The 21096-nt window shown below is 56.2% G+C and overlaps 1 protein-coding gene across 3 annotated transcripts in view; it reads left to right on the top strand.

Moving 5' to 3' along the window:
- Nucleotides 1-21096, top strand: part of OTOF (otoferlin) — an 89463-nt gene that overhangs the window by 59884 nt on the left and 8483 nt on the right. For 2 of the 3 annotated variants that reach the window (XM_070380122.1, XM_070380120.1), the window contains 29 exons: nucleotides 1466-1528; nucleotides 1957-2041; nucleotides 3158-3317; nucleotides 4106-4292; nucleotides 4713-4899; nucleotides 7579-7802; nucleotides 8243-8351; nucleotides 8832-9012; nucleotides 9136-9256; nucleotides 10058-10158; nucleotides 10252-10342; nucleotides 10505-10621; nucleotides 10850-11002; nucleotides 11327-11516; nucleotides 11625-11749; nucleotides 12148-12282; nucleotides 12957-13118; nucleotides 13332-13451; nucleotides 13899-14060; nucleotides 14173-14335; nucleotides 14863-14933; nucleotides 16376-16405; nucleotides 16828-16959; nucleotides 18576-18642; nucleotides 19336-19472; nucleotides 19580-19714; nucleotides 20110-20247; nucleotides 20542-20669; nucleotides 20786-20956. In XM_070380122.1, the coding sequence (XP_070236223.1) occupies nucleotides 1466-1528; nucleotides 1957-2041; nucleotides 3158-3317; nucleotides 4106-4292; nucleotides 4713-4899; nucleotides 7579-7802; nucleotides 8243-8351; nucleotides 8832-9012; nucleotides 9136-9256; nucleotides 10058-10158; nucleotides 10252-10342; nucleotides 10505-10621; nucleotides 10850-11002; nucleotides 11327-11516; nucleotides 11625-11749; nucleotides 12148-12282; nucleotides 12957-13118; nucleotides 13332-13451; nucleotides 13899-14060; nucleotides 14173-14335; nucleotides 14863-14933; nucleotides 16376-16405; nucleotides 16828-16959; nucleotides 18576-18642; nucleotides 19336-19472; nucleotides 19580-19714; nucleotides 20110-20247; nucleotides 20542-20669; nucleotides 20786-20956 (3845 nt within the window). Of the gene's footprint in view, nucleotides 1-1465; nucleotides 1529-1956; nucleotides 2042-3157; nucleotides 3318-4105; nucleotides 4293-4712; nucleotides 4900-7578; nucleotides 7803-8242; nucleotides 8352-8831; nucleotides 9013-9135; nucleotides 9257-10057; nucleotides 10159-10251; nucleotides 10343-10504; nucleotides 10622-10849; nucleotides 11003-11326; nucleotides 11517-11624; nucleotides 11750-12147; nucleotides 12283-12956; nucleotides 13119-13331; nucleotides 13452-13898; nucleotides 14061-14172; nucleotides 14336-14802; nucleotides 14934-16375; nucleotides 16406-16827; nucleotides 16960-18575; nucleotides 18643-19335; nucleotides 19473-19579; nucleotides 19715-20109; nucleotides 20248-20541; nucleotides 20670-20785; nucleotides 20957-21096 lie in introns of all 3 variants that reach the window. The other variant, XM_070380119.1, reaches the window with a different exon arrangement.

Raw genomic sequence — 21096 nt, 5'->3', positions numbered from 1 at the left:
ATCCAACCCAGGAGGCTCCTGATCTCCTGCATCACTGTAGCCCACTCCAGGGCCTGCCTTGTACTTGAAGGGTTTTGGTAACACTTTTCTGAATGGATATTTATCCAAAAGATGAAACAGAGATACACGGCCTCTGCTCTGTGCCAGGCTCATGACTGGCAACATGGGAGCTGCAAACAGGATACCTCCTAATTCCAGCCTAGAAACCATTTTCCAAGCTCTGTATTTATATCTGGGGCTTCCCAGGTGGCGCAGTGGTAAAGAATCCACCTGCCTATGCAGGAGATGCAGGAGACATGGGTTCAATACCTGGGTCAGGAAGATCCCCTGGAGAAGGAAATGACAACCCACTCCAGTATTCTTGCCTGGAGAATCCAATGGACAGAGGAGCTTGGCGGACTATAGTCCATAGGGTCGCAAAAGAGTCGGACACCACTTAGCAACTAAACAGCAAGTCTTAGTTGCAGTACTCAGGATCTCTAGTTGTGGCATGTGGGATCTAGTTCCCTGACCAATGATAAAACCCAGGCCCCTTGCATTGGGAGCATAGAGTCTAGCCACTGGATCCCCAGGGAAGTTCCTTGACCCAGGTCATCATATTTAGATTCACAATCACGCCTCCCAGCAATGACAAGACCGCTGTCCCAGAGCGGTTCCACTTGGAGGCCCTGGTTCATTATCCCCCCATCACAGAGGTGAAAACTGAGATTCTGAAAAGGAAGCGATTGGCCCAACAGTGAAAGCTCAGGCTTTGTGGCTCTAAAACTGCACTTTTACCCACAGTGATCTAGTGTGAGCCCCCAGCAACACGAACAGATTCTCCTCATTTACTCCAAGCACTTCAACATTTCTTCTGTCTCCCTGCCCATGAGTTCACCAAAGCAGCAGGCTTTCTGCTCAGTGCCTGCACTCTAGTCCCCAGGGCCTGCACCCCGAGGCCAGGAGACGTGGGCAGGCACAGCACCATGAGTGGCAGCTCCCAGCTGGAGAGGACCGATCATGCCCACAGCATTTGTGTTTATAGCAGATTAAGTTCATCAGCTCTCAGTTCTAAGTCTCAGCTTACTTTACATTTTAACACCTCCAAACTTGGGGGGCATCTTCTAGGCAGCCTTGTGGTTTAATGGTGATGTCTATGGGACCTACACAATTACAGTGTATCTTACAGTATCTTATATGTATCTCATCAAACCTCATAATGAGACTCTACGTGGGGGGTGTCATTACGTCCATTTGACAGCTCGGGATGCTAAGGTTCAGAACAATGAGTTGCTCAGGGTCACATGACTGCTCACTGCCCCTGAGAGCTGTGGTCAGGGGGACTAGTGGTTGCCCCTTCTACTTATCCAAACTTCGGGGCTCAGGGGGCACGGGCCAGTGCAGACCGGCAATGCCAGGACAGAGGGGCCTGGCACTGAGCCTCAGCCTGCCGAGTGACAGCAGGCCTGGGTCTTTCCCCGTCTAGTACTTCGTCTTTGACTTCCACGTCTCTCCTGATGTCATGTTTGACAAGATCATCAAGATCTCGGTGAGTGGGGAGCAGTGCCCAGCAGGTGGGGCTCTTAGCTCAAACTGTACTTTAGTGCAGCCTTGAAAAGGGCATCCTCTCTGGGCAGGCCAGCCATAGGACGGCACAGCCATAAAAAGATGCACAGCCAGCCAAGCAGGGCACAGGCTGGAGTTGGGCCCCTCTCACTCCCTTAGCCACATCATTCTGTGCAGTGTACAACATGCTCACATGTACCTGGAAGCCAGCAAAACACTGGCGAGGCAGAAGGGGCTGATGCTAAGCCTCAGACAGATACCCCTGCCCTGCCAGACACCCTCCTGCTTGACCTGAAACTCACTTCCCCATAAAGAGTTGGGGGGAGGGTGCCCTCTATCAGTCAGCCCTTCCCTGCCCCACGGCCTCAGCCCCATCCCACCTGATCGACGGCTGGTGGTTCTGCCCGGAAGGTGATTCACTCCAAGAACCTGCTGCGCAGTGGCACCCTGGTGGGGTCCTTCAAAATGGACGTGGGAACCGTGTACTCCCAGCCGGGTGAGTAGCTGCATGGCTGGGTCAGTATTGGTGCACACAGCTCCAGGAGCACGGGTCATACATGCAGCCCCTAACACATCTCACAGAAGCAAATGGGGACAGAGCCTTGCTGGGAACAGGTGTGAACTGTAGTTGAAATTGAAAGAGGAGTGGGGGGAAGAGGAAAGTTATGAGTCCAGGAGATTCCAGGGCCCACACAAAATCAGAGGACAATGTGCCCTTTGTATAGGCTGTGCTCGCAGTCAACCTGAAGGGGCAGACCCATCCTAGATTAGCCTCCTCCTCTGATATCTGGTCTTTCCTCCACCCTGTCCTGGGTCCTAGGAGCTTTGGGGGGACACTACTTGTCCCTGTCTCTAGGAGGCTTTTGGTCTGCAATTGGAGACAGACAGTAAGTAGATAGTCACAGGAAATAGGAGATGTACATATGGAAAGGGGCCAGGATCAGCTCTTCTGAGGAAGTCAAGGAAGGCTGCATGGAAGAGGAGACGCACCAACAAAAGGATTAGAAGTTTGAATAGGGAGCCAGAGGGTTGGGGCGTGGAACAGAAAGGATGGGTGCATCCAAGATAAAAGTACAGCAGCCACAGAGCCTTGGGGGTGTGAAACAGCAATCTGAACTATTCAGAGAGGGGTCAACAGCTATGCCTGGCAGGAGCACAGGGGAAGGGTAGGATGAACACTGGGGGCTAGGGAGAGCTGCATCAGGAGGCCCCACAGGGGATGCTAAGGTCGGCAGTCTTTCCCCCAAGCACTGGGGAGCCTCAGGTGGGTTTGAAATGGGGAGTGAGAGAGGGAGGGCCTCTTTAAGGGCTTTGTCTGGCAGCCGTGTGGAGATTGGCTGAAGGGGTTGGGGACAGGAGGGCTGCAGGCCAAGAAACCAGTCAGGACATTCCTCCATCTGAAGCCATACCACACATCTGGGGGCATGGCCAGAGCTGGGACCTTGCCTCGGCCACCCTTACTCGGGGACCTCTGCCTCCCGGGTCCTGAGGCAGGCAGCACTGTGGCCCCAGGGCCCCAGGACCTGATGACCTGGCCTCCACGGCCTGTCCCAAGGGTGGGTGCAGCCCTGAGTAGGGCCAGCCGGGCAGCCCCCACTTCTTGCCCCCACAGAGCACCAGTTCCACCACAAGTGGGCCGTCCTGTCCGACCCTGACGACATCTCCGCGGGACTGAAGGGCTACGTGAAGTGCGATGTCGCTGTGGTGGGCAAGGGCGACAACATTAAGACTCCCCACAAGGCCAACGAGACGGATGAGGATGACATTGAGGGGTGAGCTCCCACCCCCGCCCCGCCCCTGGAGATCTGGCCCAACTCTTCCTGGGGTGCAAAGGGAACCCCCAGGGTGGACTTGGCCCAGAGACCTCACCTTCCATCTCCCTTATCCGCCCGCCCAGATGGCCCTGCTCTCCCTGGAAGGACTGAGGCCAGGGCCAGCCTCAGTGTCTGGGGACTCTCCTCATGGGGCAGAAAGGACTGGGGGAGAGTCGAGAGTGACAGTCATTTGACATGCACGCTGCCGACTATGAGAAACTTGGGGAAAAAGTGTGGATTCCCAGAGCTGCGAGGCCTTGAGTCTACACCCAGTAGAGCAAAGGGATTTTGTTTTCTGAAGCAATTCCAGGGAGTTGCCAGGGGCTTTTCAGAAATATTCTGGAACCTTGTCTGGATTCAGTGGTAAAAATCCAGGATCCAGTGGATCATGCCTTCCTTGAGCCAGGGAGAGAGAAAGAGACCACTGGTGAGGTTTTTGCGTAGAAGACAAAAGATGTGACACAAAGTACTCATATATTTTCATCTGTTTGAGCCTTATCGTATCCAAGGGAGGTGCATGTTATTATTCCCATCTTAAAGCTGAGGAAACTGAGGCTTAGGGAGATGGGGAGATTTGCCCAGGATCCCACAAGAGAGCGGGTGCCCTGCACTCCGGTGTCTTCAGTTCTGCTATGGACCTTCTCAGCCGTCCTTCACCTGTGGTCCTGGGCCCCAGAGGCATGGGGATGTCGGGGCAGGAGTCGGCCAGGTGTGGCCACCACAGCCCTAGCTGTTCATGCCGGCAGGAACTTGCTGCTCCCCGAAGGGGTGCCCCCTGAACGCCAGTGGGCCCGGTTCTATGTGAAGATCTACCGAGCAGAGGGGCTGCCCCGCATGAACACGAGCCTCATGGCCAATGTGAAGAAGGCGTTCACTGGCGAGAACAAGGATCTGGTCGACCCCTATGTGCAAGTCTTCTTTGCCGGCCAGAAGGTATCGGGGTGCAGGAAGCTGGGAGTGGGGTGAGGTGCAAGGGACTGGGCGTGGGGTCCTGGGGATGAACATGAGGCAAAATCAGAAGCCACGAGGCTAGCCTTTGATCACCTTGGCGCGTCACCTCGAGAAGTAGGGAGAGAGAGATGAGGGAGTACAGCTCAGAGGGGCTGGGCTGGGGCCAGGCTGGGCCTTAGGGACTTCCCCCCGCCCCCAGGTCACCAAGCACTGAGGGTGGGGGGCACTGGGAGGGAGAAGGGCTAGAGAGACTGGGATGGAGAAGAGGATGGAGATAAGTACACACACGTACACACACACACCCCACATGCACACTCGTAACACATACACACACACAGACACAGACGCACATGTGCATACTCAGGCAGGTACACGAATCTGACTCTCTCTCCCTCCCACCAGGGCAAGACTTCAGTGCAGAAAAGCAGCTACGAGCCACTGTGGAATGAGCAGGTGGTCTTCACAGACCTGTTTCCCCCACTCTGCAAGCGCATGAAGGTGCAAATCCGGGACTCGGACAAGGTCAATGACGTGGCCATCGGCACCCACTTCATTGACCTGCGCAAGATTTCCAACGATGGAGACAAAGGTCAGCAGCTGGGGACTGGAGGTGGGACTTGGGGCTAAAGGGAGTGGGTAAAGGAGACCCCTCCACACACATGCGCGCGCGCACACACACACACACACACCACCACCACCACCACACCACCGGCTCTGTCCCACACCTCGGACTTAAAGGTGCCACCGGCCTTCATCAGCAGCCCTTGCCTCCAGGGAAGGGTAAAGACTCGTGGTCACGTCTGCACAGAGCTGCCTGGACCCACTGAGCCAGGCTGCCTGGATTTGAACTCCAACTCTGACAGCTAGAAGTTGCATGATCTTTGTACCTGTTTTGTCATCTGTAAAATGAAAATAATAGTAATTATATACATATTATAGGGGTGTGTGTGTGTGTGTGCACATGCGCACACATTCAGTCACTCCAGTCGTGTCTGACTCTTTGCAACCCATGGACTGTAGCCCATTTGTGCTTGTGGAATTTTCCAGGCACGAATACTGGAGTGGGTTGCCATTTCCTACTCCAGGGGATATTCCTGACCCAGGGATGGAAGCCACATCCCTTGCGTCTCCTGTATTGGCAGGCAGATTCTTTACCACTGCACCACCTGCGAAGCCCATGTATGTGTGCACCACCGCCATAGTACCTATCTACTGACTTGTAGGACCAGAGTATTGAGCTGGTACCAGGGATACAGGGCAAGGGAGGGATCCATCCTGTTCTCACGATGTTCCCTGGGGATGAGGGAGACGGGTGTGCTACCAAATGCTCAAAACCTGAGACAGAAGGCACAAAAGCCACAGATTGTATGGTTCCGTTTGTATGAAAAGTCTAGAGGAAGCAAATACATAGAGGCAGAAAGCAGATGAGCGGTTGCCAGGAGGTGGAAAGAGGAGGGGATTGGGACAGACTATTGAGAGGTATGAGGTTTCCCGAGGTGGGTGAAATGTCCTGGATGGTTGCACAATGCAGTGAATGCACTGAAGACCACTGAAATGCGTCCTATAAAGTGGTGAATTTTAAGTATGTCTCAGTTTTTTAAATGCTATATTTTTTATAAACTGTGGGTGCTATATTTTTTATAAACTGTGGGCTTTCCTGGTAGCTCAGACGGTAAACAATGAGCTCCTGCAATTCAGGAGACCCGGGTTCAATCCCTGGGTCAGGAAAATTCCCTGGAGAAGGGAATGCTACCCACTCCAATATTCTTGCCTGGAGGATTCTATGGACAGAGGAGCCTGTCAGGCTACAGTCCATGGGGTCACAGAGTCAGATACAACTCTGACTAGTTTTTTTATAAACTAAGCAAAACAAAAACAAAACGCATAAGGCAGAATTGGATCCATGCTACATATGAGACACAACAAATCCTAATGGGAGAAAAAATAGTTGGGACTAGGAATTGGGGCAGAAAGCAAAAAAGAACTAAAGAGCCTCTTGATGAAAGTGAAAGAGGAGAGTGAAAAATCTGGCTTAAAACTCAGCATTCAAAAAACCAAGATCATGGCATCTGGTCCCATCACTGCATGGCAAATAGATGGGGAAACAATGGAAACAGTGACAGACTTTATTTTGGGGGTTCCAAAATCACTTCAGATGGTGACTGCAGTCATGAAATTAAAAGATGCTTGCTCCTTGGAAGAAAAGCTAAGACAAACCTAGACAGCATGTTAAAAAGCAGAGACATTACTTTGCCAACAAAGGTCCGTCTAGTCAAAGCTATGGTTTCTCCAGTAGTCATGTATGGATGTGAGAGTTGGACTATAAAGAAAGCTGAGCACCGAATAATTGACGCTTTTGAACTGTCATGTTGGAGAAGACTCTTGAGAGTCCCTTGGACTGCAAGGAGATCCAACCAGTCCATCCTAAAGGAAATCAGTCCTGAATATTCATTGGAAGGACTGATGCTGAAGCTGAAACTCCAATACTTTGGCCACCTGATGCGAAGAACGGACTCGTTGGAAAAGACCCTGATGCTGGGAAAGATTGAAGGCAGGAGGAGAAGGGGATGACAGAGGATGAGACGGTTGGATGGCATCACCAACTCAATGGATATGAGTTTGAGCAAGCTCCGGCAGTTGGTGATGGACAGGGAAGCCTGGTATGCTGCAGTCCATGGGGTCGCAAAGAGTAGGACATGACTGAGTGTCAGAACTGAACTGAGTAATTGTGGGGAGGGGCACTTCATGGAGGAAGAGCATTTAACAGGTAGAGACAGAGAGACAGAGACAGAGAACCTCTCCTTTGGAGAGGAAAGGAGGGGTGTGCAAAAGCAAGTGACACCCCGGTGGAACGCAGGTCTGCACAGACAGCAAAGGGCTGGAAGGCCTTGCTGGGGAGCTAAGAAGGTGGGTTTGTCCTCTAGGAAGATCGTAGGCCACCCTGCAACAGGTACTAGAAAGCAGGGACCATGACTTCGCTCCACAGAAATGGATATGTGTGTATGTGGAGCCCCACCGCCAGCTCAAGCTCCCGCAGAGAATAAACAAACACACGGAAGTGCCCCAGAAGTGAGAGGGCCGCCCCACAGCCGCCCACAAACAGCAGACGCGGCTCGCCCCGCAGCCCCCTGTGAGCCCCACAGCTGCAGGCCCTCTGCTGCCTCAGACATTTCCCTCAGCTCAGCAGCCAGGAGGTGCAGGCCAGGAGCCCCCAAAACAGGTCCCTCCACCTGAGCGAGCTCTTGACCCCCTGCACCCCTGCCCACAGGCTTCCTGCCCACGCTGGGCCCCGCCTGGGTGAACATGTACGGCTCCACACGCAATTACACGCTGCTAGACGAGCATCAGGACCTGAACGAGGGCCTGGGGGAGGGTGTGTCCTTCCGTGCCCGCCTCATGCTGGGCCTGGCGGTGGAGATCCTGGACACCTCCAACCCTGAGATCACCAGCTCCACTGAGGTGCAGGTGGAGCAGGCCACGCCCATCTCCGAGGTGAGGCCCCGGGGGGCTGCGTTCCCCTCCAGAGCCCCCCCAACTCTGCTCAGCACCCCTTAACTCAATGCAGCCTGGGCCTGGGCTCTGCCAGTGTCCACCCTGCCTGCCTCAGGGGCCCAGACTCCAGGGTGAGGCCTCCCTCCCCAGGAAGTAGCAAGACTTCCATCCCCTCCCACTGCCTGTGCCTGTGCTCTGCCCATCTCTGCTCCTTTCCTAGCCACGGTTGTCCTTGTGCTGGGCAGAGCAGCCTTTCCTGAAGGGACAGGCTGGAGGGCCAAAGGAATTGGGCCTTCAGTGTCTGGCCTCCTAGTTCCACAGCTGGATGGGATGTCCCCCACCACTAGCCCCAAGGGCCTGTCTGGAGACAGAAAGAGGCCTGGCCCCGGCCTCAACATGCTGGTAAGCTTTCAGGGTGGCTTGAACCACCTTCCCCACAGAGCTGCACGGGGAAAATAGAAGAATTCTTTCTATTTGGAGCCTTCCTGGAGGCCTCAATGATCGACCGGAAAAATGGAGACAAGCCCATCACCTTTGAGGTCACCATAGGTGAGAGCTGGGCTCACAGAGGGGTCTTTGGGCCCGGGGACTGCAGAGCGGTAACTGCTGGGCCTGCTGCACAGCTCTCGGGGGAGGGGGACTTTGACCACTTCCCTCGAGTGTCCTCAGGTGCCCACACAGCACACAGTGACTGCACATCACGAGTGTACACACGCCCCACAGGGTGAACCTTAGGGCTCAGCGAATAGGGACATGAGAAGGAGACACATCCTCTCTGCAGAAGGGAGCAAGGCCCCCATAGGACTAGAGAGAAGAGTCCTGCAGGGTCCATGTCTGGGGCTGGACCTTGAGGACATGGCCCCATCCTCTGGCTAGTGTCCTATGGTATCTGAGCTCACACAGAGCCCAGCAGAGATCCCATTCCCTGACTCTTGCTTTTCCCAGCCACAGACCCCCTGGATTGGAGGGCAGGGTGGAGCCAGGTGGGAAAAAGCCTCTAGGCCCTCAGGTGCCCCCTTCTGCCTTCAGGCAACTACGGGAACGAAGTCGATGGGCTGTCACGACCCCAGCGGCCTCGGCCTCGGAAGGAGCCTGGGGATGAGGAGGAAGTCGATCTGATCCAGAACTTGAGTGATGAAGAGACTGACGAGGGTGGGGGCCTGGCCTCGGTCTCCTCCACGCCACCCATGCGGCCCCAGATCACTGACAGGTGAGCCAGGCGGGACAGGGGCTCTGAGAGGCCCTGCCCACTGCCTGCCATCCTCTGGTGGTCTGTCCCCTGCCCGCCTGCCTGGGCACCCAGTCCTCAGTCTCCCACCTGCTCCCACCCCAGGAACTACTTCCATCTGCCCTACCTGGAGCACAAACCCTGCATCTACATCAAGAGCTGGTGGCCTGACCAACGCCGTCGCCTGTACAATGCCAACATCATGGACCACATCGCAGACAAGCTGGTCAGGGCCAGGCCCGGGGTGGGAGGGGAACGGCAGAGGGGGCGTGCTTCTGAGGGCCTCGCCCAGCCTGGACACCACCCCTGCCTCACACAAGGCCTGTCTGCCCAGCAGATTACCATGGGCATCGAGGAGGGACTGCAGAATGGCCCCAGCAGGTCCTGTGCTCCTGTCCCTGCCCCATTCCCAGGAGCAGTCCAGGGTCTGAGGGCTTCCCAGAGTGGAGTCTGGGAATTGTGGCCCATCTAGTCTTGGGTTTCCCTGGAGGCGTCTGGCCAATCCCTCTCTCTCTACCTGCTGCCCCCTTGCATCTGATCCTGGGCTCTGTCCGACCCCTGTGGGTCCACCAGGACCACAGACTCATGACCCAGAGATGGCTTCTTCCTCAGGAACCAAAGAGTCACGAGCATGACAGCTTCCAGGTTCTGAAAACAGAACCTGGAAATTGGTGTTTCTGGGCTTCCCTGGTGGCCCAGAAGGTAAAACGTCTGCTTGCAATGCGGGAGACCAGAGTTCAACCCCTGGGTTGGGAAGATCCCCTGGAGAAGGAAATGGCAACCCACTCCCCTACTCTTGCCTGGAAAATCCCATGGACAGAGGAGCCTGGTAGGCTACATTCCACGGGGTCGCAAAGAGTCGGACACGACTGAGCGACTTCACTTTCACTTTTCTTTATGATGGCGGAGCACTCCAGGGATAGTGCTCATGGGAGGTCCTAGGATACTAGCCCCTCATCCTCTTGATGAAAGAGGGAGATGTTTGGGGAGGCTGAGGGGGGCTGTGGCTCACACTCCTGGTTCACAGGAAGAAGGCCTGAATGATGTGCAGGAGATGATCAAAACGGAGAAGTCGTACCCTGAGCGTCGACTTCGGGGTGTCCTAGAGGAGCTGAGCTCTGGCTGCTAGTGAGTGGAGGGGCTGCCAGTGTGGGGCGGCAATGGGAGGCTGGCAGAGAAGGTGTCATCTCTGCTAAGCCCTGCTCCCACCCCCTACCCCAGCCGCTTCCTCTCCCTCGCGGACAAGGACCAGGGCCACTCATCCCGCACCAGGCTGGACCGGGAGCGTCTCAAGTCCTGCATGCGGGAGCTGGTGAGGACACGGCTGGACCACTCAGGGACAGAGGGAGGGTCTGGAGGTGAAAAGGAAAGCCAAGGTGGGGGAACATCTGTCTCTGAGGTCACGGCCCTCAGGGCCAGCCTCTCCATCATGTGTCACAACCTGAGCCCCGCTTACATCCCCCCCACCTCGCAGGAAAGCATGGGGCAGCAGGCCAAGACCCTGCGGGCACAAGTGAAGCGGCACACGGTGCGCGACAAGCTGAGGCTCTGTCAGAACTTCCTGCAGAAGCTGCGCTTCCTGGCAGACGAGGTGTGCCCTGTGCTGGAGCGCGGTGCCAAACTGGAGCAAGGCGGGAGGGGCTGCATAGGAGGGGGCGGGCCCCTCCGGTTCTGACACGTGTTGAGGGACAGGGCTGACCAAGCCTTGCATCCTGCCCCATGCTCTTCCCACTCCATTGGCGGGAGGAGAAGGAAGGCCCAGTATCCGGTCCCCTCCCTTACGAGGCACACTGGCCTCCCCCACCGGACCCTGTCCCAGCCCCAGCACAGCATCCCTGACGTCTTCATCTGGATGATGAGCAACAACAAGCGCATCGCCTACACCCGGGTGCCCTCCAAGGACCTGCTCTTCTCCATCGTGGAGGAGGAACTAGGCAAGGACTGTGCCAAGGTCAAGACACTCTTCCTCAAGGTGCCGGAAGGGGAATGGATTAGCAGCGGGTGGAGGGGCTGGGGGCTGGGCTACTCTCAAGAGGTCATCTTCCTCTTGGAGGGAGCAGCATCCACACCCCTGGGTCTGCCAGGCCTGAGTGGACAAGATGCTCAGGGAAGAGCTAAAGAGAATAGGAAGGGGGATCCCGCCCTGCCCATCCCCTTCTGTGCTGTGTTTCCCCACTGCACAGCCCAGTGGGATGGCTGCGGTGGGGATGGGCCCCCTCTGACCACAGCTTCTTCAGCTCCCTGCCCCTTCCTCACCCCGAGGGCTCTGGCAGCTGACCCTGAGCCCACCCCCCAGCTGCCAGGGAAGCGGGGCTTCGGCTCGGCAGGCTGGACAGTGCAGGCCAAGCTGGAGCTCTACCTGTGGCTGGGTCTAAGCAAGCAGCGCAAGGACTTCCTGTGTGGCTTGCCCTGCGGCTTCGAGGAGGTCAAGGCAGCCCAGGGCCTGGGCCTACTCTCCTTCCCGCCCATCAGCCTGGTCTACACTAGTGAGTGAGGACTCCCAGGTCTGGGTGGCCCCGGCTCCGAGCCCTCACCCGGGGAGGGCACACTGGCTGGTGACCTGTTCCCCGAGCTTCATCCTGCTCTTCCCACAGAGAAGCAGGCCTTCCAGCTCCGCGCCCACATGTACCAGGCTCGCAGCCTCTTTGCTGCTGACAGCACCGGCCTCTCAGACCCCTTTGCCCGTGTCTTCTTCATCAACCAGAGTCAGTGCACAGAGGTGAGGGCACCGGGGAGGAGCGGGTGGCTCTGACTTTGAGAGCACTGGGGGGCCTGTGAGTTTCTGGGACCTGGAGAAACAGAGCAGCCAGTACCCAGATCCTTAGAGGGAAGGCTTGCAGATAGCTGCAGGACCAGGCCACACTGGTGAAGGCTTTAATCGTAGTTACGTTCAACATAGAAGACAGGGAAGACGTTGGCAGGGGGTGAGGGGGGACGGTCATGAGCAGACCTCATAGCAGCCTTCATTTAAGATTCCCCGAAGAGTCAGAGAACATGGCACTCCTGCCCCCGAGTCCCCTGGAAATGACAGGAGTGACTGGGGGGTGACTCCTGCTCCAGTATCTGCCCACCCACCACCACCCCTACCTGTCACCTGTCTACCCCACCCTGCTGCAGGTACTGAATGAGACCCTGTGCCCCACCTGGGACCAGATGCTGGTGTTCGACAACCTGGAGCTCTACGGTGAAGCTCATGAGCTGCGGGACGATCCCCCTATCATTGTTATCGAAATCTACGACCAGGACACCATGGTATGGGTGGGCTCTGGCACTTGCACTGGCAGCTACCTCCCCAGCCCACCCTCAGAGCCCCTTGGCCAGGGTGCTTGCCAGGAAGCCAGGGGTCTGGGCTGCTGACCAGCCCTTCTGAGAGACCCCAGGTGTCTTCTGCCCTCTCACTGCAGCCTGACCCCTCCTGATGCTGTGGGCCTCTGGGGTCTCAGGGAGAAGACAGGCCAGGGCATCCCTGCCTGCTGCACAGACAGACCAAGCCCAGGCCCAGTCGTGCCAAGAAGGCCTGCTATCCCCAGCCTTCCCCCATCCTAGACCGCCCAACTCCCCCCATCCCTGCATACAGTCATCAGCAGCCTCATAGCTCTCCATGGGTGCTCTGGAGTGAGGGAGTAGAGGATTGGGGTGACCCCTCCAGAGCTGGGGAGCCACTTACTACAAGCCACCCCAGCTACTGGGGAGCCCTGAGTGAGTTCTGGACTAGCACTAGGAGCACCTATTTCTAGATCTGCATCTGCCATTCACTGCCAGCCTGGCCTGGAGCTAGCCTAAGACTTGGTTTCCCCATCTGTAAAATGGGGTGATCACACCTGCAACTACATGGGGCTATGGTGAAGACTGAAAGAGATCCTGGGTATGAAGGTGCCTGGTCAGTTCAGGCATCAAGAGGCCACCTTGGCTGTTTGTCGCGTCAGGGCAAAGCCGACTTCATGGGCCGGACCTTTGCCAAGCCGCTGGTGAAGATGGCCGACGAGGCGTACTGCCCACCCCGCTTCCCGCCCCAGCTGGAGTACTATCAGATCTACCGGGGCAATGCCACGGCCGGGGACCTGCTGGCTGCCTTCGAGCTGCTGCAGGTGGGGCTGTTGGAAAGAGGGGGCTGGGCCAGGGGCCTCTCTCCTCCCCATCCTGCTGTGAGGCTATTGGGACTGAACTGGGGGTGTGGTTCCTGGGGACCTGTGCTGTTTGGCCTTTTCTGTCTCCCTAGATCATGTGGCACCTAACTGGTTGGGGGAGAGAGCCCTCTCCCTGGGCTCACCAGGATATGACACTGTGTCCCCCATCCCCAGATTGGACCAGCAGGGAAGGCCGACCTGCCGCCGATCAACGGCCCAGTGGACATGGACCGAGGTCCCATCATGCCTGTGCCTGTGGGCATCCGACCCGTGCTTAGCAAGTACCGGGTGGAGGTGCGTGAGGGCTCCACCGCCCCTCCCGGCCCTGCCTTGGACAGGCCCTGCCATACTTCCTGGTCCCCCTCACCCTCTCCCCATCAAGGATTGTATGCACACATCACACTGGTGGCATCAAACGCCAGGGGTTCTTCAGCAACCTCAGGCCATGCCTCGTTTTTCAGAAAAAGACACTGAAGTCCCAGGAGGGGAGGTGACTGGCGCAAGGTCACACCCGGGAGCCAGCGGCAGACCCCAGCTCCCTCCCATCCCCTGCCCTTTCTGCACTGATTCACACTGTCCAGGACCTTTCCCGGCCTCCGTCTGCCCCAACACCCACCCTCACCGCCCCCTCAGCCCCTTCAGGACACCCTCCCTCATCAGCTCTCCCAGCCCTGCCCCTCCCGGTGAGTGGCCCCCCACAGCCAGCGCCCCTGATGGAAGTGGCTGTCCCCACACACACAGGTGCTGTTCTGGGGCCTGCGAGACCTGAAGCGAGTAAACCTGGCCCAGGTGGACCGGCCGCGGGTGGACATCGAGTGCGCGGGGAAGGGGGTGCAGTCGTCCCTGATCCACAATTACAAGAAGAACCCCAACTTCAGCACCCTGGTCAAGTGGTTTGAAGTGGTGGGTGCGGGCCCAGGCGTGGTGGGGCAGGGCTGGGCGCAGTGGGTACGGCCAGGGACGGCCAGTGCCTCTGCCCCTTCTCTGAGCTCAGGCTCCCTGCCCCCACCCCCAGGACCTCCCAGAGAACGAGCTCCTGCACCCGCCCTTGAACATCCGCGTGGTGGACTGCCGGGCCTTCGGCCGCTACACCCTGGTCGGCTCCCACGCTGTCAGCTCCCTGCGGCGCTTCATCTACCGACCCCCGGACCGCTCAGCTCCCAACTGGAACACCTCGGGTACGGCCGCTGCCGAGGCCCACGGTGGGGGCTCCAGCTCGCAGTCCAGACCACGTGGTTCCCTCCTGGGGCGTCCCCAGATGGGGTAGGGGAGGCCAGGTCTCCAGGGTGGAGGGGCTGTCCAGGCAGCCCCAAACTAGTGCCAGAAAGGCCAGAGCCCAGGCGTCCTTAGAGGGCCCGAGGGCAGATGGCCTTCTCTGCCTGACCCCAGCGAAGACTCTGCCCCCCGCCACCCACCACGTGCCCTCCACTGTGTCACTGAGCACAGCTCACACTCCTCTCTGGCTTACCTCCTCCCTCTCCTTATGCCCATCTTTTCTCCTCAACTGTCGAATCCCTCTCTCTTCCCCTCGGAAAGCTCCAGAATCAGCTTTAGGCCTCTGGACCTTCCAGCCACTCCCACTCTCACTCTTCCTCCTGCTCCTCCCTGTCTGTCTGTCTGTCTGTCGATCCGTCTCTCTGTCCAGGCAGGCTCCTCCAGGGCCGCCGTGGGCTGTACAGTGGGGGCCCCTCCTCTCGCCTCACAGGGGAGGTCGTAGTGAGCATGGAGCCGGAGGTGCCCGTCAAGAAGCTGGAGACCATGGTGAAGCTGGACGCGGTAAGGTGCCTGGAGACGTGCAATTGCGGGTGACACTTTCCCAAAGCCGGACCACCCCACTCCACCCACCAGACAACACGTTAAGTCACTCCTCCTTCAGTGTGGGGTGGGCCAGGGCTAGCCCTGACTGCGTGTGCACACAGCCCTATCCTAGAGTGTCCAGGAAGGCAAGAATCTCAATTCTGCATGTGTGTATGTGCCATGAACATGCATGCAGTGCACATGTTTGAGAGACAGAGCAGTAACGTGTGAAGGGATAGCCTGACATTATTTTTATTCCAACAAATGACACCACAGGCAAGGACTCCTTGTGTGAACATCAGTGTTCTCTCCAGAGGGTCCGAGTTTTCTTTCTCAGCCTTTTACAAACGACCCTCCCCAGGCCGGGGTTGGGGCAGGAGTTCCAGGTGGGAGTGCCTTTACTCCTCCTGGCTTAGGACTGGGACTGTTGGTCTGCCAAAAGGGGCCCTGTCACCTGGGTGTTCAGATACGGACTTGGAGCCATCAGGAGAGGGTGGGATGGAGGCCGGCCTGGAACAGGTCATCCTGAGTCCAGGCAGGACTGAGAGGGCAGGAGGCAGGCTTACCTCCCCACTGCCTTCTCCAAATCCCATTCCTGACATCGTGTGCTTCTCGCAGCCTGTGGCGTCTCCTAGCTTCTGAGATCTGGGCTGGGGTCCGAGAGGATCCTTCCTCACCCCATGACTCTGGTCCCCAGAGAGTATGGGCCAGTGGCTGAGTTAGCAGAGGGCATATGGCTCATGGAAGAGGCAAGCAGTCAAGGCCTGGTGCCTGGGCTGCAGGGCCGGGATTGGCACCACCAGGGGCTGTGGGGCTAAATCTTGAGATGCCACGTCCCCTCTCAGCTCCCAGCCTCTGAAGCTCCTCCTGGGGGCGGGCAGCTAGTTTCAGGCCATTAGTGAACAAAGAAGACAGCACAGACCTGAGCTTCACCATCGTCCCCATAGGCTCTGGTGGGGCCTTTTTCATTGGGGTCCCCTTCAGCTGTGTAAATGTGTCCACTTACTCATTAAGGCACTTGCCTTTCACCCAGCCAACATTACCAACCTCCAGCTTCATGCCATGTCAACCTCCCCTCTTGACTCTGACTCCCCACTGCTATCATCTGGGAAGTTGACAACTCTCCTGGTGCCCAGTACCCCACCTTGGACTCAGGGGAGCCCTGCAATGAATCATTTTTAAAAGCCCCTAGTAATTCTCATGTGCAGTCAGGTTGGCAAACAACCACCCTGGAAGTTCTGAGGAAACATCTCTGAGGCAGACCTTCCACAGTCCTGGAATTGGCCTTGTGAGCACAGCACTCATGACCCAGGGACCATCCTTGTGTGAGCCCCTCCCTGCACCCTCCCTGGCTGGGCCACTGCCACCACTTTCGGCCTGGTGGCTAAGCCTGTCCTTGTCTCCTTGGTTCCCCTCTGCAGACTTCCGATGCTGTCATCAAGGTGGATGTGGTGAGTGGGGATACCGCTGGGGAGCTCTGGGAAGAGAAGACCCTACACTACATAGGGTATCAGGCCAAGGGTAGCAGCATCAGGGACCAAGCCACCCCACAGCTCCTGATGCTCCAGCCAGCGTAACCCCTCCTAAGAGGCAGAGGGAGAGAGCTGCTTGGGCTGCAAGCCCCTGAGCACCAATCCCACCTTGGCCAGGCTCATGCTGGTGGGTCATGACACTCTGTGGGCCATGGCATCCACTAACATAAAACAAGGTCCTGCCCCTTTCATACTGGTGGCTTCACAGAGCTCCCTGGAACCCAGGGCTTCCCGGGAGCAGATGGTCATAATGGATGGGGGACCCCCATATTGTCCAGGGTTCTGGGAATGGCCAGGGTGCAGGGACATATGCAGGACTCTGGACCTGGCCAACCCTGTAGGCTGAGGAAGAGAAGGAGAGGAAGAAGAAGAAGAAGAAGGGCAGCTCAGATGAGCCGGAGGAGGAGGAGCCAGATGAGAGTATGTTGGACTGGTGGTCCAAGTACTTTGCCTCCATTGATACCATGAAAGAGGTGAGGCCTCCGTCCTAGGCAGGGGGCTGAGGAGGGACTGGGCTGGGAGAGGTGATGCCAACTCCACATCAGACCCTCCTATTCGGCTTCTTTCCTATACCCACCAGAATGGTCTCCCCACTCCATCAATATGAGCTTGGAACAGTCTATCTCACAGCCTTGAAGTTCTAGCTCATCCTTTTCCAGTCTGCCTTCCCAGGCTTGGTTTTCTCAAGTCCTCATTCATTTATTCCACAAATATTCCTTGAGTATATAGGATGATGTACCACCAATGTAGGTGCTACAGGGGTCGAAAAATAAGATGCCAAACCTGCCCTGAGTATTTACTGGACATGCAAAATGCACATGTAAATAGATACAGTACAATGTGATAACAAAGGCAATTTAGTGCCTAGGAGGCAGGGAAAGCCTCACAGAGGAGGTGACCTTTGAGGAAGAGGAGAAACGTGCACTCAGAGGCCAAAAGGAAACAACAACTTCTCGGTAGTACTTGCACATCTATTATCATTTTACATATTATGTTATGTTATTTTACATGTCCTGGTCCCTGCTGCTGTGTGAAATCTTCTTCCCTTGTTGTGCACACACAGGTCTACTGAGTCAGACTGCAAATTCCAGAAAGCTCATTTCTCCCCTTCCTCATTTGTCTCTTGTCCACACTGCCAACCTAGGCACCCAAGACTGACCAACTGACCAGAAGGGACACGTGCTCCTGGTTGTGTTTCCTTGACCAAGCTGATCCAGCCACATCCTCTCCCCAGGCCCTTTCTATGACCTGAGTTGTGTGTGATGTTTACCATTCATATTAGAGCCCAGGCTAAGCTGCTGTAGCAGGTCAGATTGCTATGAACAAGAACGCTGATATGGTGATTCACTGGGGTCGGAGACTGATATACTGCTATCTTGTTACTGGCATCTATATGGTTAGAGATGGCTTACCATCACATCCTAATACCAGTGCACAGGAAGGGTAAAGAGAAGAGGAGGCAGCATACTCCTTTCCTCTTGAGGGCCCAGCCTAGAAGCAGCACATAAGCACATCTACTCACATTGGCTAGAATCTAATCCCATAGCCACACTTAGCTGCAAGGGAGGCTGGGAAATGTGATCTTTAGCTAGGTGACTCTGTGCTAAAAACTTTTAGAGAGCAGAAGTGCAGATAATTGAGGGAAATCTAGTAGTATCTTCTACCACCTTCGGGAGGTTGCCCGTTGTCTCAAGTCTGTTCCTGTAATTTGCATAGGCTGCCACCAGGCAGCAGTGGCACCTTGGATGAATCCAGTGTGTACTGACTGAAGAAAATAAACCATGTTTTCTTATCCAGTTATACTTTTAAAACAACAAAACGTTAAAACTAGGAAACAATGTTAAAGAATACATATTTTTCAATTGTACATAACTGAAAGAATCATAAAACTCCTAAGTACACTTAAGTCATATTTTACACTATAAACTTTTTTAACCCACTTAAGCAGAGCACATGATAAGTTTGAAACCCAGTGGGAAAGAGTTTCTGCTTCTAAAAATTTAAGACTGGTCTGAGACCACAGTGTGGGGTCAACAAACCCTGCCCTAGGAAACCTACCTTCCCTTCTCCTCACCTTATTTTTTGGCAGCAAATTCGACAACAAGAAATCTCAGGAATTGACTTGGAGGAGAAGGAGGAGATGGACAACACTGAAGGTGAGCCTGGAGCCCTGGAACTCTGCTTTCATCTCCCAGCCCATCGTATGAGTGGCTCCTCCACTCATCACACCAGCTGCTTCTCTTTCCCCTTCCCGTGGGTCCTCACAGCTGCAACAGCCCACGGCAGATATCCTCAGGCATCCCTGAGGCCCTTACATAGAGTGGCTTTTACTCTGACCAGTTGAGCAACCACAGTGACGGACAGACATTTAGAGCCTTTGAACATCAGAGCTGGAAGGGACCTCAGAACTCATCCCATTCTGTGTCTTCCAGACCTTTTCCACGGAACACTACGAATGGATTTTCTAAAGGGAAAAGAAGGTTCTGAGGCCAAATTGGTTAAACAGGTCCCTTGGTGCCGGATTCTCAGTGCCTTTAATATACAAATGCTATTATAATAAATCTCTAAAAGAAAGACAGAATAAAATATTTCCCCAACTTATTATATATATATAATTATTATATCATGCATATACATTAGATAGATAGATAGATAAATATCCTTTCTCTTAAAGCATTCCAAGAACACCTACACTTAGTGTTTCACTGAATGCTGTTTGGAAAATGCTAATATAGAACAGTCCTCTTATTAGAGACCAGCAAAGTTAAATTAGTGAAGAGATGAGGTAGGTCTCCAGCCCTGGCTTTCCTACTCAGATCATTTCTGCCTCCTTGTCTATTTCCGGCTAGGCCTGAAGGGGCCGATGAAGGGCAAGGAGAAGGCAAGGGCTGCAAAGGAGGAGAAGAAGAAAAGAACCCAGAGCCTAGGCCCTGGCCAGGGGTCGGAGGCCCCCGAGAAGAGGAAACCCAAGATTGATGAGCTCAAGGTGAGGGTCTGGGAGCAGACCCCACCAGGGTGTGGGGACGTCATGCCCAGGTCAAGACAGAGGCCTGTAGGCCTGCCTCACCTCCCTGATGGCCTGGCTTGGCTCAGGTGTACCCCAAGGAGCTGGAGTCAGAGTTCGACAACTTCGAGGACTGGCTGCACACGTTCAACCTGCTTCGGGGGAAGACGGGGGACGACGAGGATGGCGGGACCGAGGAGGAGCGCATTGTGGGCCGGTTCAAGGTCAGGCGGCAAGTGTGAGCGGGGCCCAGCCCCTAAGACCCAGGCCCTGAGTCCTGAGCCCCCCCACCAGCTCTCCTCCCCACCCCAAGCCTGGGGCTGACAGCCAAGGGGAACTGTCAGCTGCCCCAGTGGGAAAACTATCAGAATACTTGCACGCTGAGTGATAAGGGGGATCTGCCCTGAATCCACTCCCCCACTTCAACCCCCACAGAATTGCCCCCACTCCGGCCACTTCCTCAAAAACCCCTGACTCTCTGTGACCCAGCAACTAAAAGATTAAGGCCCCAAACCCCCGCAGCAGGGTGCAGACCCTCAGTGCTCTGGGCTGTTTTAAATGCTACCCCTGCCTGTGCCCACGGGAGCCTGCACCCTGATCCACACTTGCTGCACCCCAGGGCTCCCTCTGCGTGTACAAAGTGCCACTCCCAGAGGACGTGTCCCGGGAAGCCGGCTACGACCCCACCTACGGCATGTTCCAGGGCATCCCCAGCAATGACCCCATCAACGTGCTGGTCCGGGTCTACGTGGTCCGGGTGAGAGCCCCCTCGCAGCCTCTCTCCCCAGGCTCCCAGTTCTCCTGCCCAAGAGGGGCTGAAGCAACCTCAAACTGATAGCCCCCAACTGGGAGACACCAGGGAGGGCAGCTGGCCTTTTGCCATCCTTTATACAAGCGGAAGCCAAGGCCCAGAGTTGGTCAGGGACTCACCCGGGGTCACACAGCAACTCTCTGGTCCAGTGCTCCTGCCCTTCATTATCATGGGACCCTCGTGGGGTGGGGGAAGATGAGGGTGCAGGCACCCTGCTCAGGAGCGCCCCTCCCATCCCAGGCCACGGACCTGCACCCCGCAGACATCAACGGCAAAGCTGACCCGTACATCGCCATCCGGCTAGGCAAGACTGATATCCGTGACAAGGAGAACTACATCTCCAAGCAGCTCAACCCCGTCTTTGGGAAGTAAGGCCTCCTGGTGCCCCACCTCCACCCTGCCCGGACTTCCCAGCCCAGATGCCCTCCTGCCCCACCCTACCCCACCCCTACCCTCAACCCTTCTCCCAACCCCGCCGCACCAGGTCCTTTGACATCGAAGCCTGCTTCCCCATGGAATCCATGCTGACGGTGGCCGTGTACGACTGGGATCTGGTAGGCACTGATGACCTCATTGGGGAAACCAAGATCGACCTGGAAAACCGCTTCTACAGCAAGCACCGCGCCACCTGCGGCATCGCCCAGACCTACTCCGTGTGCGTGGGGCGGGGTGGGGCAGGGGGGCTGCCTACTGTACCTTGACTTCAAAATCAAGATGCAAACCATGGAATTTGGGAAGGTGGACATATGTTTCTGTCCCAGCCAGGCCTCCACCCCGACAGGCTCTGGGCTCAGC

Source organism: Bos mutus, chromosome 11 (assembly GCF_027580195.1).
Source record: "Bos mutus isolate GX-2022 chromosome 11, NWIPB_WYAK_1.1, whole genome shotgun sequence".
Lineage (NCBI taxonomy): Eukaryota > Metazoa > Chordata > Mammalia > Artiodactyla > Bovidae > Bos > Bos mutus.
Note: the sequence above shows the minus strand (reverse complement) of the source record. Positions and strands in the feature narration are given on the sequence as shown.